The 16,244-nt window shown below is 35.7% G+C and overlaps 1 protein-coding gene and 1 long non-coding RNA gene across 3 annotated transcripts; one reads left to right on the top strand and one right to left on the bottom strand.

The window, feature by feature from the left end:
• The first annotated feature begins 975 nt into the window (after positions 1 to 975).
• LOC141663766 (peptidyl-prolyl cis-trans isomerase CYP18-1) lies at positions 976 to 3,371 on the top strand. Its single transcript, XM_074469577.1, has 5 exons — positions 976 to 1,098; positions 1,191 to 1,265; positions 2,124 to 2,285; positions 2,787 to 2,945; positions 3,089 to 3,371. Exons 1-5 carry the CDS (start codon positions 1,096 to 1,098, stop codon positions 3,170 to 3,172), a joined length of 483 nt encoding a protein of 160 aa, XP_074325678.1. The 5' UTR covers positions 976 to 1,095; the 3' UTR covers positions 3,173 to 3,371.
• Positions 3,372 to 4,019: 648 nt separating this feature from the next.
• Positions 4,020 to 5,345, bottom strand: LOC141668255 (uncharacterized). 2 transcript variants are annotated; one of them, XR_012552974.1, is made up of 3 exons: positions 5,115 to 5,345; positions 4,635 to 4,885; positions 4,020 to 4,527 (listed from the first exon to the last, which is right to left on the bottom strand). It is a non-coding gene; the product is annotated as an uncharacterized LOC141668255 (long non-coding RNA). The 2 variants fall into 2 exon arrangements; XR_012552973.1 differs by lacking the exon at positions 5,115 to 5,345 and adding an exon at positions 4,979 to 5,114.
• Between the last annotated feature and the right edge of the window lie 10,899 nt (positions 5,346 to 16,244).

Here is a 16,244-nt window from a genome sequence, read left to right as displayed (position 1 = left end):
TGTGATATTTAATATCCAAGTGGACATGAATTCAACTACTTATAAATATTAATAATTTATATAACAACTGCTTCGTAAATATATTTGGTGGTTCGCATCGAGGAGTATAAAAGGTAAATTCAAATTAAATTGTTATTTTTCGGATTTAAAAAAAACCCTAACTTATTCAAAACGTTATAAAATCATAAAATTTTGATTTGAGCCATATGAAACGGTTAGTTTAGACTTTTACGAAGTTTTTTGATCACCCCTACATGCACACGTACAGGTCTAGAACAAACTGATAAAATTTTATTTAGTGAAATATATTAATTTTTAAAATTTACCTTTTCCACAAAGTAAAATTTAATAATCTTTTTGGTGACTAATAATCAAAATAGTTTTGGTTTTTTTCCAACTTTAAATAAGTATGAAACTTAATTTAATAAATATTAACTTTAATTTATTAAAGAAGATTAGTCACGTAATCCAACCGGTGTTCTAAAAATCGGTCGATTAACTGATTAATCGGAGTTCGGACAGTTCCCGTCTTGATTAATCGTTAATCGGGTCAAAGTACGGTTTTTTAGAAAATCGGCCAAAAGTCGGGCAATTCGGAAAAAATCGGTCGAATTGGGTAAAAAATCGGTCGAATCGGTCAAAGTTTGAATTTTTTTCTTTTAAAAAAAATAAAGTTTTTTGAAAATAATAATTAACATTTAACATTTACTAATTAATAATTAATATTAATAATAATAATATATTAATATATTGACTCTTTTACATACAGAAACATTCGTATATTCTTATATTCTTAAATCTTTTACGCAAATCCCTAATTGAATTATTTCCAAATCTTAACACTCAACTCGCTTGCTTGATCGATTAACTAGTAGGTAGTAATTTTCCGAATATCAATTAGTTACTAGTGAGTAGTCAGTAATAATTAATTAGTATAAAATACTTATCTATCAATTATCAATTATGTACTCAAGTGATGGTGGTTTTTTTTGTAAATTTTACCATTTAAACATCAATATTGAATTAATGTCTCCGCCTAAAATCTTGACGAGGGGGTTTTAGTTTCTCCCGTATTTATTTGCCGAGACTCCCGCGATGGTAAGTTTTGTTCCCCTCCTAGCCAATTCATCAAACACCTTCTCTACAATTATCAATTAACAATTATCATATTCTTTAATTTTATTCAACAGTCAGTGACGCTACACACAAATCTTGGTGATATCAAGTGCGAAATCTCTTGTGATGAAGTCCCCAAAGCCTCTGAGGTCCCTTACACTCTTATTCACCTTATATTTTTAATTATTTGTTTGTTTTTTGTTAATTCTTGCATTTTTTAATGATAGCCCACTAAGATTATACTCTATAATTTGATGTATTCGTATGTTTTTTTTTTGGTTTTGTATGTGTATAATAATTTGTGGCCTTTTTACTAGATTCTTAATTAGTTGGTGATTGAGCTTGGTCGATATTTTGAGATTGAATTTTTGCCATTTAGAGGTTTTTCTAGCTAAACTGTGGGTATGTATACAGTAGAGATTGATGATAGGAGATAAAGAGGACGGGTCTTTTATTTTTGCTGTTGAGTAGCTGAGAAAGGTACATTATTCTTTTGAAATTAAGTATCCCGCGTAGACTCAAGCTCTGTTATTGCATCTGTTGAATACCCCTTCTCGTATTTTTGAAGGATATCGGGAACAGTGTAGGGAAGGATTTACTAATCACGTAATATTTCTTGTATTTTAGTTTGTTGCTGGCTGCTATAACATTCAAATAATAATTTCTAGAAAGAGAGAGGAGGGTGGGTGAGTGGAGTTCGTTGATAAATTTGGTAAAGGACCATGAAATCAATTGATTACTAAAGACTCTAAATCCAGGCAAGAATGATGTCTTAGGAATAGCATTGTCAGTTTAATTCCAGTTGATATCCTAACTCAAACTGATAATGCTTCCAGCAAGTCTATACTGAGGGAAGTGCAATCAATTATCAGGGTAACCAGATAACTTGTTCAATCCTGGCCGTCTTCCTGAACTAATAGTCCTCAGCCTCTCTTGTTTAGAATTTGTACTGAAAATTGTTTTTAGTGATGATATGTTTATTACTTGTACAAATCCATATGATGCAGAATTTTTTGGCACTATGTGCAAGCGGCTACTATGACGGGACAATATTTCACAGAAATATAAAAGGTTTCATGATTCAAGGCGGAGATCCTACAGGTACAGGTAAAGGAGGGACTAGTATATGGGGCAAAAAGTTCAATGACGAAATAAGAGAGTCGCTTAAGGTATGTTGAGTAACTTAATACCAGCCTTGCATTTGAGTTGAACTATATGATGTTTCAGTTTTTAAATTAGTGTTTCATTACATTTTTTAGAGAGAATTCTGCATCATCTAAATTTATTCTGAACGGGTGAGTGAGTGATTTGTGTTGTTTTAGGTTACATTGAAATTCTGCCCCCCTCCAAATGCCTTGTTGAAACTTCTAACCTGTCCCCTGTCCTGTCTCTCATAAAGTAGTTGGGAAAACTGAGGTTGGTGGAGATTGCCCTGTGTTTAGTGCTCTAGAATCTAGAAGATATTTTTAGTATGTTCCTTATATGCTGTAACACGAGTGAAGAACAGGGTCACTGTGTCTTGGGAGGATATGTAAAGTAATTCTATGTTAAAGTTTTTTATCAACTTTAGCATGGGTACTTTCTTTGTACTAGAACAAAGAAAAATACAAAAAAAAGAGGAAATTAGGGTCAACCAACTCAGTGTTTTTAGTGTATAATGTCCCGTGCAGCATAATGCTAGAGGTGTACTTTCGATGGCAAACAGTGGGCCAAACACAAATGGCAGCCAGTTCTTCATAACCTACGGGAAGCAGCCACATCTCAATGGATTGTACACCATCTTTGGGAAAGTCATTCATGGTTTTGAAGTCCTTGACATCATGGAGAAAGTAAGTCTTGATAATAGAATTCAATTAAAAATTGATTTTAAGAGAGGATTACACACAAGCGAAGGCCATTGGTGCATTTGTGTTTCTGAACAACCTAACAGGAATTAATTGTATAATTTTTAATTTATCTTGGCCTTTCACAGACTCCGACTGGACCAGGGGATAGACCTCTTGCAGAAATCAGGCTCAATCGTGTGACTATACATGCTAACCCATTGGCTGGCTAGTGTGAATACGAAGAACTGCTTTTTAACCTTCCGATCTTGACAGTTAATGTTGGCTTTTTGGGAAAAATAGAGGGGTTTAGTAGTATATTGTTATTAGGAGCTACAATTACTTGTAAAGGAATATAATCGTCTTGAAAGTATGCTGTAAAACATGATTTAAATAACAATTTGTAGTTATTTAGAGTTCTGTTAACATTTCTCTTCCTTGTCAGGTTAATCTCTCCATGTTGTCTTGACACCATAAGCTGTTGGCTACCTCTGCATATAGCGCTTGTGATTCATTTACTTTATAGTTGTTTGAGATTGCATTTTGTGTTACGCTTTGGTTCTGCTGATATAAGAGCTTGCATTTTATTTAGTGTTGTTGCGTTTAGGTTCAGGATTTGGGAAATTATTGATATATAGCTCGCCTTGTATATGTTTGCAAATGCCTTTTTCTCAACCTTGATATAAAGTTCCTTGGAAAGTGTTTTTTACAAAATTGTAATTCCTGATCCCCTAGAAGTACAGATCAGTATCATGTAAAAATTATGGGCTGCATTTTAGCAAGTGATGTGTTAAGTGTGCATGAAGAATGTATGTGCAAAGTTGCTGTAACACTAATTCTTCTATTTTTACACGAAGTGATTATATTCATCTCATTTACCTTGACCTATGTACCAAAATATCAATATTTTTTCTGGGATCCTTAATGCTTAGGCAATGAACTATATGTTCCTCTTTAAACCTTTTTGGCGCGCTAGGGGTTAAACCTGTTGTATGCCGAGGCATTGATAAAGATACTGAATCCCTGTCACGAGAATAAACTTGACTACTATAATAAACAACGAGGATACATAGACAAACATCAAGTAAATTAAGTTTGTAAATTAGGCAGTGCCACAGAGCAGGAGGGTTGTACATAATCAAAGTTGAGAATTTCGTGAATACCAGATGCATATCAACACCATATTGGTGATTTAAATTATAAAGTTTTATAGTGAATGTGCTTTATAACTCTCATTAGATGCATATGCCTGATAATCACCAATATAGTTTCATACATCATTGTCTACTGGACTTGTGCTGGCCAATATTTGACAGATTAGGTGTCGTACTTCTTACTAACTACATTTCTGCATGTATGTGGCAACATCGAGATTTACTCACCGCATGACCCCTTCCTCATTGTAGTTATTCTCATTTCCAAAGTAATGCTCCTCATCTTCATGCTGAGAATATGCAACAAGATATCAACAAAGACAGAAAGGTAAGTAGACTTTTTTTCTTTGACAAATAAAATTTAAAAGAACGAGAATTGGCAACGTCCTCCCTTTCACGCTCAGAGCGGCTCTGCTCATCATTATGCTCAGAATCTGCAACAGCCAACAAGATATCTAGAAAGGTAAATTGACATATTTTTTCGACAAATATTAGTAGACATGTTAAGAGAGTATCATCAAAATTTTCTAATATAACTTACTTGAGTTTTCAAGGCTGTCATGAAAGCCTCGACCTGCGTTCCAGCATTCCAAAGCTCAATCTCATGACACCCTTTGTGTCGCTTAAAGGGAATCTCATGTTCCTTCTACATCATGGATGCAAAAACACGAGCTCTAAAGGCTGGAAATTGTTTGCTACAGTGATGTGGCATGTGATGCTCTAGAGCTGTGACTGGGCAAGCGTCTCCGGCCGCGAGCACACCAGCTGTGCATAGAGTGTCCACTTTATATCCTGTTCACAGAAAACAACTCAAAAAACTTGGCATTGAGTCATAAAACAGAAAATACTAATTAGAAAAATAAAGTAAATAGGAGCTGTGATTACATAGTAGTTTATAAATCATAAAATCTAATTTGTTATAGTAACACAGATAAATAAGAATATTGGCATAGTAACTCGGCCCTCAGGACAAAAAGTAGTGAACTTAGCAAGACAATCCAAAGGTTGCCATTGATATAACCTTTTTCTCCCTTTGTATACGGCTTTAGTCCATGGCAGAGAAAGGACAATAATGCAGCTGACCAGGCATAAATGTCAACTTCGAGCACATTCTCCACGAATTGACCTTAAGCTGAAGTAATTACGTGCTTATAGGAGCAAAAATGAAGGAACGCTGCAACCTTTCGGCACATGATATCTTCGATTACATCAGAAGCAATGATCTTTTTAGGTTCTAAAATCTGCTAAAGAAGACAAGAACTTCGATACCTCTTTGTGTGACTAAAAAGTCGAATATTTCCTCCGACTGTGTGTTAGACCTTCGCGAAACATTTGAAAACGCAAGTAAAAACAATATGTGATTAAACCCAACTAAATGTTCATTCAGTTTTACTGCCAGAAAATTCCTTCGCTTTTTAGTCACACAAAGAGGTATCGAAGCAGATCCATCTCAAACAAAAGCAATCTTGGAAATGGAAAATCCAAAATCCGTAAAAGATTTACAAAAACTAACGGGTTATATCGTTGCACTTCGAAGGTTTATTCCCCAATCGTCAAAAAGATGCCTCCCTTTTTTCTCAGCAATGAAAAAAGCTTCCAAGTCCTCACACTTTGAGTGGAGCGAAGAGTGTGAAAAGAATTTCTCCGAGCTAAAAGCATTCCTAACAAATCCACCCATCCTCACTCGGCCTTTACCTGGCGAGCCTTTGAAGTTATATCTCTCAGCCTCCGATGAAACTGTCGCGGCTGTACTGGTTCGGGTCGATGAAGGAAAAGAAATCCCGGTATACTACATTAGTCACTCTCTTCGGGATGCTGAAGTTAGATACCCGCAAGTAGAAAAGTTAGTCCATGCCTTAGTTATCGCAAGCCGAAACCTGCGACACTATTTCCAGGCGAGGGAGATACATGTGCTTACGAATCAACCCCTAAAGAGGAACCTACACAAGCCTGGCATGACGGGTAGATTTTCTGCGTGGACAATTGAATTTAGTCAGTTCTACATCGAGTATAAGCCTCAAACTACGATAAAGGCCCAGGTCCTTTCAGACTTCGTTGCTGAATGTCAATTCCAAGCTAAAACCCAGAGTCCCGACGAAAATAATTTAAGACCGTGGTTGTTATTCGTCGACGGATCCTCGACGGCCGACTCTGGAGGAGCGGGAATTATCTTAATAAGCCCGGAGGGATTTAAAGTCCAGCAAGCTCTAAAGTTTGAATTCCAAGCTACAAACAATGTCGCCGAATATGAGGCACTTATCGCAGGCTTAAGACTTGCGACGAACCTCGAAGCTGAAAATATTGACATATTCGGAGATTCTCAATTAGTCTCTAAACAAATAAGCGGGGAATTCAAGACACATAATGAAAAATGGCTCGATATCTGGCACGAACACAAGAACTACTCAAGAAGTTCTCCTCATGAAAACTTTTGAATGTCGATAGAGAAGAGAACCAGTGGGTCGATTCCCTGGCCAGGTTAGCATCCTCGAATTTACCTATCAATCTCAATCCGGTATATGTCGACGTCCTAACGGCTCCCGCCATCGATGAGTTTTCTATCAACCAGATCCAGGATAACCCGACTGGCGAAAGCCATTTCTCGAGTACATTATCAACAACAAACTCCCTAACGGGAAACGAGAAGCTCGCTCACTCATGTTTAAGGCAAGAAGCTACTGTGTAATCGGTTCGACGCTATATCGTCGCGCTCTATCTGAACCGCTGCTCCGATGTTTGACATTAGAAAAGCCCATCAAGCAATGGTCGAGGTACACACGGGAATCTGTGGCGATCACCTCAGAGGAAAAAACCTAGCCCTTAAAATAATAAGACAAGGTCTATATTGGCCTACAATTCGGAAAGATTGTGAGGAATATGTTAGAAAGTGCCAAGCATGTCAACTACATGGAAGCGTAAATCATCGACCCACGACAGAGCTCAATTCAATCCTCGCCCCATGCCCCTTCTTTCAGTGGGGCATCGATATCATAGGACACTTTCCAAAATCTAAACATCAGTGCCAATGTATAGTGGTCGCAGTGGATTATGCTACAAAATGGGTCGAGGCAAAACCCCTTTCAAATATCAGAGAAAAAGAAATGATTGAGTTTTTCATGGAATATGTGGTATTTCGCTTTGGAATCCCACGAATCCTAGTTTCAGAAAATGGCACGCAATTTGTGGGGGCACAATTTGAGAAAACTTTAAAAGAGTTAAAAATCCAACATATCAAGGCCTTAGTTGCATATCCACAAGCCAATGGACTTGCAGAAGTAACGAATAGAACCATCCTACAAGGGTTAAATAAAAGAATTGAAGAAATTCCCCGCTGCTGGGTTGATGAACATCCGAATGTGTTGTGGTCATACAGGACGACCTCCTGAAGCTTGACAGGTGAAACCCCTTTCCGCCTAGCGTATGGCGTCGATGCAGTCTTGCCAGTTGAGATAAGCCTAATTTCCTCAAGGGTCGAAGTTTTTGACCCTTCCCTCGCACTCGAGGGCTTGCGATTTCACAATGACTTGCTTGAAAAAACAAGAGAGGAATCTCAACTACGCATGATCACGCAACAAGAAAAGACTGCAAATTACTTTAACAAGAGAGTCAAAAATAAGCGCTTTAAAATAGGAGACCTCGTCCTTTGAGATTCCGCTGCATCACAGCCCACTGTCACAGGAAAGCTTAAACCAACGTGGGAAGGCCCATACAGAGTTTCGAAGGTCGTCAGTATGGGAACTTATGAGCTCTCACACCTCGACGGTCAACCAATTAAGAACGCCTGGAATGACATCCACCTCAAGAAATTTTATCAGTAATGTGCTCATATGTGTAATATTTGAAACTTCAAGGCTACAACTGTCCTACCAAAAACAACCCTCGATGCAATGAGGATCGTTATGAGATCCCCATCGAGGGTTATTTAGTTTATAATATTGGAAATGTTTAAGGTATCTCATGAAACTTTCAACTTATCTTTCAAATTTTCAATCACATTTGATACCAACTCAAGGAGTAGAGGCACTTAAAAAAAAGAAAGTTTTTTTATTTTTAAATATATAGTTGTGCATCTCTTGATTGATTCAGTATAGTAATAGCTGCAATAGCTAATCAGCTATCTAATCACTTTACGTACATAAGAAAAGAATTGGTAAAAAACCAGGAATAGTAAAGCAAATAATGCTTGTGCTTGAAAGCGATAGTATTTTCCTGCTCATCTTTATAAATGAAACTTTTAGTTGGAGGTGAGTATAGAAAAACCATTGAAATTTTGAAATTTCCTCTTTTACTTCACTGCTGAAAAATTGGTCTTCCAATCACATGCTTGTAATGCCCACCACTCCATGCCTGAAAACTTAAATTATTAGCTCTAACAAGAGATCATGATACGCGAACACGAACATATCTTACTTTCGAGTGGAACATACTGAGCAAAGAGTCTAAACAAACAAGATTATAATTCAGCAAGAAAACAAAAATTAGAGTAAAAACATATAATCTTTTACGCCTTAAAACAAAACTGACAGGATTAACAAAACAGTTTAATAATCATCCAGCAAATACCAAAGGTTCAAAACTATTATTACATCACAACGGGGCATTCCCCACCTTCAAGCATCGTCTTTAGGAGGAAGATCCTGGCCAGTCTCCCTGGCATGAGCAAAGTCATGGATATAATCCTCGAACGAATGACTGGCTATGTCGACCCCAACACCCGATAACCTCGTCAAACAACGACCATAGCCATCACCCAATGTCTTTGCGATATCCTCAATACTCTTCTCCAATTCCATCTTCATCTGACAGTTATCTTCAATTAAAATTTTGTTAGAAGCAGCTAGGTCCACAAGGTCCTTCTCAGCTTTCTCCCGCACTCTCTTCTCATCGTCCCTCGACAGAGTAACATTGCGTAAGGCTTCCTCCAGCTCAGCTATCTTCTTGCTAGAAACATCACGCTCCGCTTCCAACTCACTAACCTGTGTGCTTAGCTTTGTATTAGCCACAGCCAACTCACCAGCCCGGCGATCCGCCGCCAAATACAAATCCTCAAATTTTTTCTTCTCTCGAGTCATCGACCCAAGATCAGCGCTAAGCTTAGAGGACGACCCGCCATCACCATCATTCTTAAATTCACTCATGATGTAAGTAAAATCTGAAAGGAACTGGAAATAAAACAAAATACATATGTCAAAACGAAGCTTCAAAATCAAACAAGAAACAGTATTAGGCATCAGAGATGCATACCCGACCAGCACGGTCCATACATCTATCCACTAAATCACCGCGCCTCTTAGTAGAATAAGACACCATGTTTTGGGGAAGCTTGAAGGCCCTAAAAACCTGTAGTGGCACCGTCTAGCCTCCAGTCCACCTCTCGTGAGGCTGAACCTCAACACGTACCACATCCCTCGATGCATTGACATCTGAGGAAGTCTTCAAAAGCCCCTTCCCTCCGATAATTGTCAGTGTTTTATTCATCGATACACCATTAGCCTCAACTCTCGCCCCATCAAAATCCGAACGCTGCCTCTTACTAGGTACCAGCTCAGGGTCGTCCGCGACAACTTCTTCACGATCCTCTACAACTCGATCACCATTGTCGTCCAGCAATTCAATCGAAATAGACCCGCCAACTTTGGATTCCCCAGCATTCGAACCACCAACTCTCATCTCCTCGCGAGCTGACCCACTTGCTTTTTGAACTAGGAACATCATCGCCTTATCCATCTTCTTTCCTCGAACTCCGCTGTCAAGTACGTTCTTCAAAGAGCTTCCAGCAACTGCAGAAAAGATAATTCTTATTAAACAATGAAGAAAAATAGAACAAGAACAAAATAACAGATATAAATGGATCATATCCTTACGAGAATGACTCTCCAAAAATGAACTTTCCTTCAACTGCAAATGGGAATACAAACACATCGACCCATGAAAATTATCCAAAAACTCATAATCATACTTATCTAGCCTATTCAAAGCATCAAGAGCCTCTCGGCTAACTTTACGACAAGACTGCACAAACTCTAAGTCAGGGCCCCCAAAATACAACCACTTAGCGTGATACCCCGAGTTCGATGAGCGAACACTAACTATCTTCATTCGCTTATGTCGCGAATCAAAATAAACCTAACCCTCGTGGTACCGAATCCCATAAATAGAAAAGAATAACGGATTCGTCGGAACCCGACCCTTTTCATGACACAACGCAATAAAACCGTTTACGTGAGCAACAGAGTTGGGAGTCAACTGCGCGACACCACACCCTATTGCCTCGAAAAGTGCTAATTGGAAAGGGTGCATCGGAAGTCGAAGTCCAAACTCAAATAACAACAAAGGGATCCCATGCATTCCACACTCAGGCATCATCCAAACCCGGTCATTAGGACTTGGAACCTGATACCTATACCCGTTACCAAAATCGACCTAGTTCTTTAATTATTCGAAGGCACGAGCCTGTTCACATAAAATCTAATATAATCTAAACTCGGCTTATCCCCAAATTCATGCCTACCCATCGATAAATTATCTGCTAACTTTCGCTCCCTAAACACTACGGTCCTAGGACTCAAAGGAACAGGGACCTGGGACTCAACACAGTCATCTTTAAACAACTCTCCCTCATTCATGAAGTCAAAGGAATTACAATGCGCTAGGTTCTCAGGGATCTCTAAGTGGTCAAGATTAAGCAAAGATTCTTGATCCCCATCATCGAGAGGCCTCTTCCCAGGATTCCAGTCAGACACGGTTTCAAAAGAGGCTGAGGACTATCCATGACCACAATACGAAATTAATCTAAAAAGAACAAAGAAAGACTACGTGAGAAAGAGGGAAATCCACACAGCAAATATAGTCTGCCTAAGGAAAAAACAACCCGAACAAGACTCGACACCACAAAGTAAACAGAGGAAACGAAGAAGAAAGGAGAAAGTCGGAGAAGAAAGAAACGTACAGGTGAGAGACGAAATGGCGGAGCACAGTCGAACTTTTAAGAGATCCGGAGAGAAACTGAACGGTTTTTGGCTCCCCCAATAAAAAAAAAGAATGAAAGAAAAATATATATAAAAATATATATATACATGCAGGACACGTATACACGTGCACGAAAGAAAGTAGAAAATCCCACTTCACTTCTAAACCTGTCCCTGTTCTACCCTTCCTGTCTAAAAATAATAAAAAAAAATCAAAATTAATCAAATCAAAAAATCTCTGATTTTATATTACATATTTGTATTATGAAACCCCTTTTCTTTCCTTGTCTTTTCTTTTCTTTTTTCTCTCAGGTGGCGAATCAGAAATAGCAAATCTGAAGATATTGCAAGAAAACCAGGGGGCAAATGTTGGACCAGAAGAAGAAGGCCCAAAGGAGTTGCAATTAGAACAACTATTAGTTATTAATGTAAACCCCAAGAAGGCCCATTTGTATCAATAAACCCATTTGGGATTTAGTATAAATAAGAGACAACAATCTTTAATTAAGTAAAGAAGATTACTCCTTATAATTGAGTCTTATATATTAATAAATATTGAAGGCACATCAGAAACGTAATGGGACCTCTGTTAGTCTTCGAGTGCTATTCATAGTCTCTTTTGGAGTCACTAGAGTATGGTGTCCAAATTGATTGGAATTCTCGCATGTGTAAGTGTAACTTTTCCCAGCAGTCTGCCTCTCTGGAACAATATCTTCGATTTCAATTGCAGGTTAACTCATATCAAAGTGCAAAATAGCAGTTTGGAGCATTAAAATGCAAAGGAGATATCCTCTGTAGACTAATGAAGTTATAAACTGATATTTTTCTTAAAATATAATGAAAATAAATTAACAATACATTATTAGACCTTAGAAATTAAAATTACACTGAACAGTTGGAGATAACAATGCATCAACATAATCACACCTCATACGTTTCCAACTCGGACTTCTCAAACTCAGGATCATTATTACGACCGTATATCACGCGGCCCAATAGAACGATGACGAGAAGAAAGAAAAAGCAAATAATGACGCAAACAGTATTTGTGAGAGCTGGTGAGTGGGATAGCACCACGTATGTTCCCATCACGAAAGTCAACATCATCGCGATGACAGCAGCAATATTAAAACCAGTTAATACAGAATTAAGAATTGACACTTCGAGGGGATCATGATACATATTCATAATGAAGATGTCGATAGCATGAGAGCTAATGCATCTGCCACCTTTAAGTCTGTGACCCATCAACCATCTTTTAAAATATAGAATAAGAATTTGAAAGTTGTAAATTAGTTGGAACTAATGATGATGATGAAGTGATAGTTATTTAGGTTATAAATATATGTTAATATATGAGTATAACTTTATAAATAGGTAGGCTGCGAGCGCCGTTTGCAAATTTCGAGTCAGTGGTTTGAGGTTAATATTTTGGGTTTGTCTAGTGTGTCCATGAACACATTCTATACATTAACTTTTATATATTTTTAATAATGTGATTCATTATGATTTGTGGGTATTTTTATATATGCAGCGGTCCATCATTATTAATAAAAATGAGTCAATCAAATTTTACCACCTAACTTATTAATATATGCCGTTGGGCACACATTAGAAAATCCGTAATAATTTTTAAGAACGGATTTTGTCTCCTCCAACACTATTCATGCTAGGAATATATATATTTGTTTTATCTTCGATTTTTTTTCCTTCCGTTAATATTCGTTTGATTGATTTGACTTGTCAAAATTATTTTTAGAATCTATTCCAAAATATTTCAGCGAAACAATTTTTATAATTTTCTAAAAAAATGCTTTTTAAATATTCTTTTAGAATATTTGAATTTCTCTCCTTTATTCCAAAATATAAAAGTCTACGCTTTAGTTCTGTTTTAAAATACTGCAACATTTGCCTCAGTTTCGTTTTAAAAATATTTAAATATATCATTAAGTTCCTTTTCTAAACATTTAAATATCTATCTCAGTTCTGTTTCAAAATTATTAAAGTATTAGTCTTAATTCTGTTCCAAAATATTTAGATACTTGTCTCATTCCCATTTCAAAATATCTGAATATCTATTTTAGTGATTCTGAAAATTATTCGTTTTATATCAATTTAAAATATTTGAACTAACCCGCAAGGATTGACTCAATTACTTAAATAGGGGATAACTATTCTCTTGGTAATAGGTTCGAATCTCATAGGAGGAGAATTTATGATTATACTTTCTGAGTCTGGGTTTATCTCTTAGATGCGATTTACCTTGGTTCACGTGGTTTGCAGGCTATTGCGTGAACCCGTAGGGTTTATCCAATGCACACTCGAAGGATAGCGGCCGCTTGTTCCCTACAATAAAAAAAATATTTGAACTATTTACATCAAGTAATTTTAAAATTGTGCAAAATTATTTTATTTGAACCCTTAATGATATAGGGTATACCGAATTAATCATTCCAGGGGTTGTAGTGGTAGTTACTACAGCCATGTCATTGGTGTCATTGTGGCAACATGACACTACTTGTGTGAAAGTGTGATCGGTCACGAAATATTCTTCTGTTAACTCTTGGGAGGAGTTTTGCGTATTTAATATTTGTTTTAAGATACGTGTGTGCATCCGTGCATCCGTGTACGATTTTTCATTTGTGTTTTGATTTTAGGATGAGGTTGTATATGTCGTACACGATATCCATTATGTTGCACACATTAGGTACCTATGATATGTGTATCAGCCAAATTTGTTTTTTTAATTATTATTTTAGGTAATTCTAATTTTCAGTTTTATAAACTGTATTTCAAATTTGTACTAAGCTGACTCATGTCGTATTATTTTTATGGCAGGTGTTTAGGTGGATCTCGTACTATATGATGGTGAGTTACTCTCTATTTCACTCATTAGAATTTTGGACTTTTGTCATTTATCTATAATTAATTATTTCTTTAAAGATTTTGGCGTTTATACTATTGGTGTGAACTGTTTGGAGATTTTTATACTGTTTAATTATTGTTTAGAAATTAGCTTAATGCTCTATTTACAAGTTTATAAATTATAAATAATATCTCCTTTATTTTTAGGAACGAGGTGTTACAAGCTAGTACAAATATAGAAACAAAATGATATATCAAAAAATACGTTAATAGCATAAATTAAGAATAAAACTACAAATTTAGGATTCAAATTCATCAATTACATATAATTTAATATTTATAGTATTAACATTAGTTTTAAGTATAGTAAAATTAAACAGATCTTTGAAAGGAAAAAAACAAATATAAAGCAAATTAAAATTAAAATTAAAATATCTGCGTAGAAAATTAAAAAATTATAGATTGTTAAAAGAAATCACATAAAACATGTATAAGTATTGTCTTTAAAAAAAACCTATTCTCATAAATATACATATAACTATCGTAATTTAGTCATATTTTTAATCCAGTTTTTTTTAATTCTTGATCGAATTTTCATAATTGTTAAATTAAACTCTAACCAAAAAACCTAATTATCTATTTAAACACAATAAAAATATTTATTTATCTAATAAATACAAAACTAATTATATACATATTAAATAAAATATTAAATACAAATATTAAGAATAATATATAGCATAGTTATATATGTTCATTAAGTGTATAAATCTCATGTAGTTAAATGGAATATAAAACATGTAGGTGAATATTCACGAGCTCCAATATATAAGTTGTACACTTTGAAATAATCATTTAGCTCATTCCTCTAGCTGAAATGCATCGTAAAGGCATCGTATATAATTTCTAGAACTTAATTTTATACTAATCACTTGTTATTTTTAGGATAAAGAATCTAAAGATAAATAGCAAGGACAATAAAGCTCATGTACCTGATCAGCCTTGATATCTTCATCGAAGTATAACATGTCCCTGGGAGTCCAGTTTTGTTTGTTTTTTGCCATTGTATCAACATATTTATGGTTGATGAGTTGAGGAACAAAGCAAGCCTTTTTAATTAGCAAATGCAGGGGTGTATCACCGTTGACATCTTTCTCATTTATTAGATACCTGTAAGAATCATAGGAATGTGGATAATATGTTAAGATACATTTGACCATATCTTTATTATTCTTTGCAGCACGTTTTGACCCTCGACATTAGCTCCAGCACAAGAGGCAGGTGGGAATGATAGCAAAAATTGTATCACGGTAGATGTATGTCCTTCTTCGGCTGCTATAAGAAGTGGTGATGCTACATTAACAGCTAGCTGGTGGATCCGCCCCTGGCTGTGACCAGCGGCTATGTGTTGTAGTGAATCAGCTGGCCTTAGCATATATTCTAGTATTTGATCAAGTATAGAATCATATTTATAATATGCTGCATAATGAAGTACTGTCCGATCCTTTATTGTCAAGATATGTGACAAGTCTTGGTGCCTTATCCATTTGAACTCGCACACAATCTGAAACAAGAAAGAGAATTATATTGTAGTTTATAAATCCTATGTCACTTTTTATTACTACCATGATGATTAGCAGGATCTATTACCAGATTGTTATAAGTCACATGATAAATCTTAAAGGAGCAAATGAATCAACCTAATGCCACTCCTTAGATTATCGTATTTTCCCTTTATTTTATGCAATTATTAAATCACAATTTCATATTTATTTGAACTCGTTAAAAAATGAGTCATTAGCATAGCTGTCTTCGTATATAACACTGATTTTTAAAACAATTGCCATTTTTTTAAAAATCATAGTAAAATATAGTCACAGCTATATCATTAACTCAAAAATTTATAATTATTAACCATTAAAAGTTAATAAAAATTATTGGGAGCCATTTTAAGGCGAAAACAAAAACTTGAGATTTGAAAAATCGGCCTATGACCACCACCTTATTTTACTCTTGGAAATTCTAGACTTTGGTCTGTATGAACAATAAAAAAACCTTTTTATGCATTTTAAAATTTTAAATAACTATAGGATATAGTGCTTTGTGCTATAAATTGTTGATATGAGTCTTGTTATATGAATAATGTTTTTTATATGCACTTACAAAAAAACTGAATCACTTTCGGTACTAAATATATACAATTACATCCTTTTTATATATAATAAGCTTTTTATATATAATAAGACTAAGGAGGATAATGAGTGGGTACTAGCGTAGGTGAAGGCATCAAATCCTTCATGAGTCCCGTGACGTTTTGT

The sequence above is a fragment of the Apium graveolens genome, chromosome 6 (genome assembly GCF_009905375.1).
Source record: "Apium graveolens cultivar Ventura chromosome 6, ASM990537v1, whole genome shotgun sequence".
In the NCBI taxonomy this organism is placed as follows: domain Eukaryota; kingdom Viridiplantae; phylum Streptophyta; class Magnoliopsida; order Apiales; family Apiaceae; genus Apium; species Apium graveolens.
This window is presented reverse-complemented; position numbering and strand designations above follow the sequence as displayed.

Coding starts and splice junctions, on each gene's coding strand:
- LOC141663766 (XM_074469577.1), top strand. Junction 1,266..2,123: donor AAGTCCCCAAAGCCTCTGAG/GTCCCTTACACT, acceptor CATATGATGCAG/AATTTTTTGGCACTATGTGC. Junction 2,286..2,786: donor AAATAAGAGAGTCGCTTAAG/GTATGTTGAGTA, acceptor TGTCCCGTGCAG/CATAATGCTAGAGGTGTACT.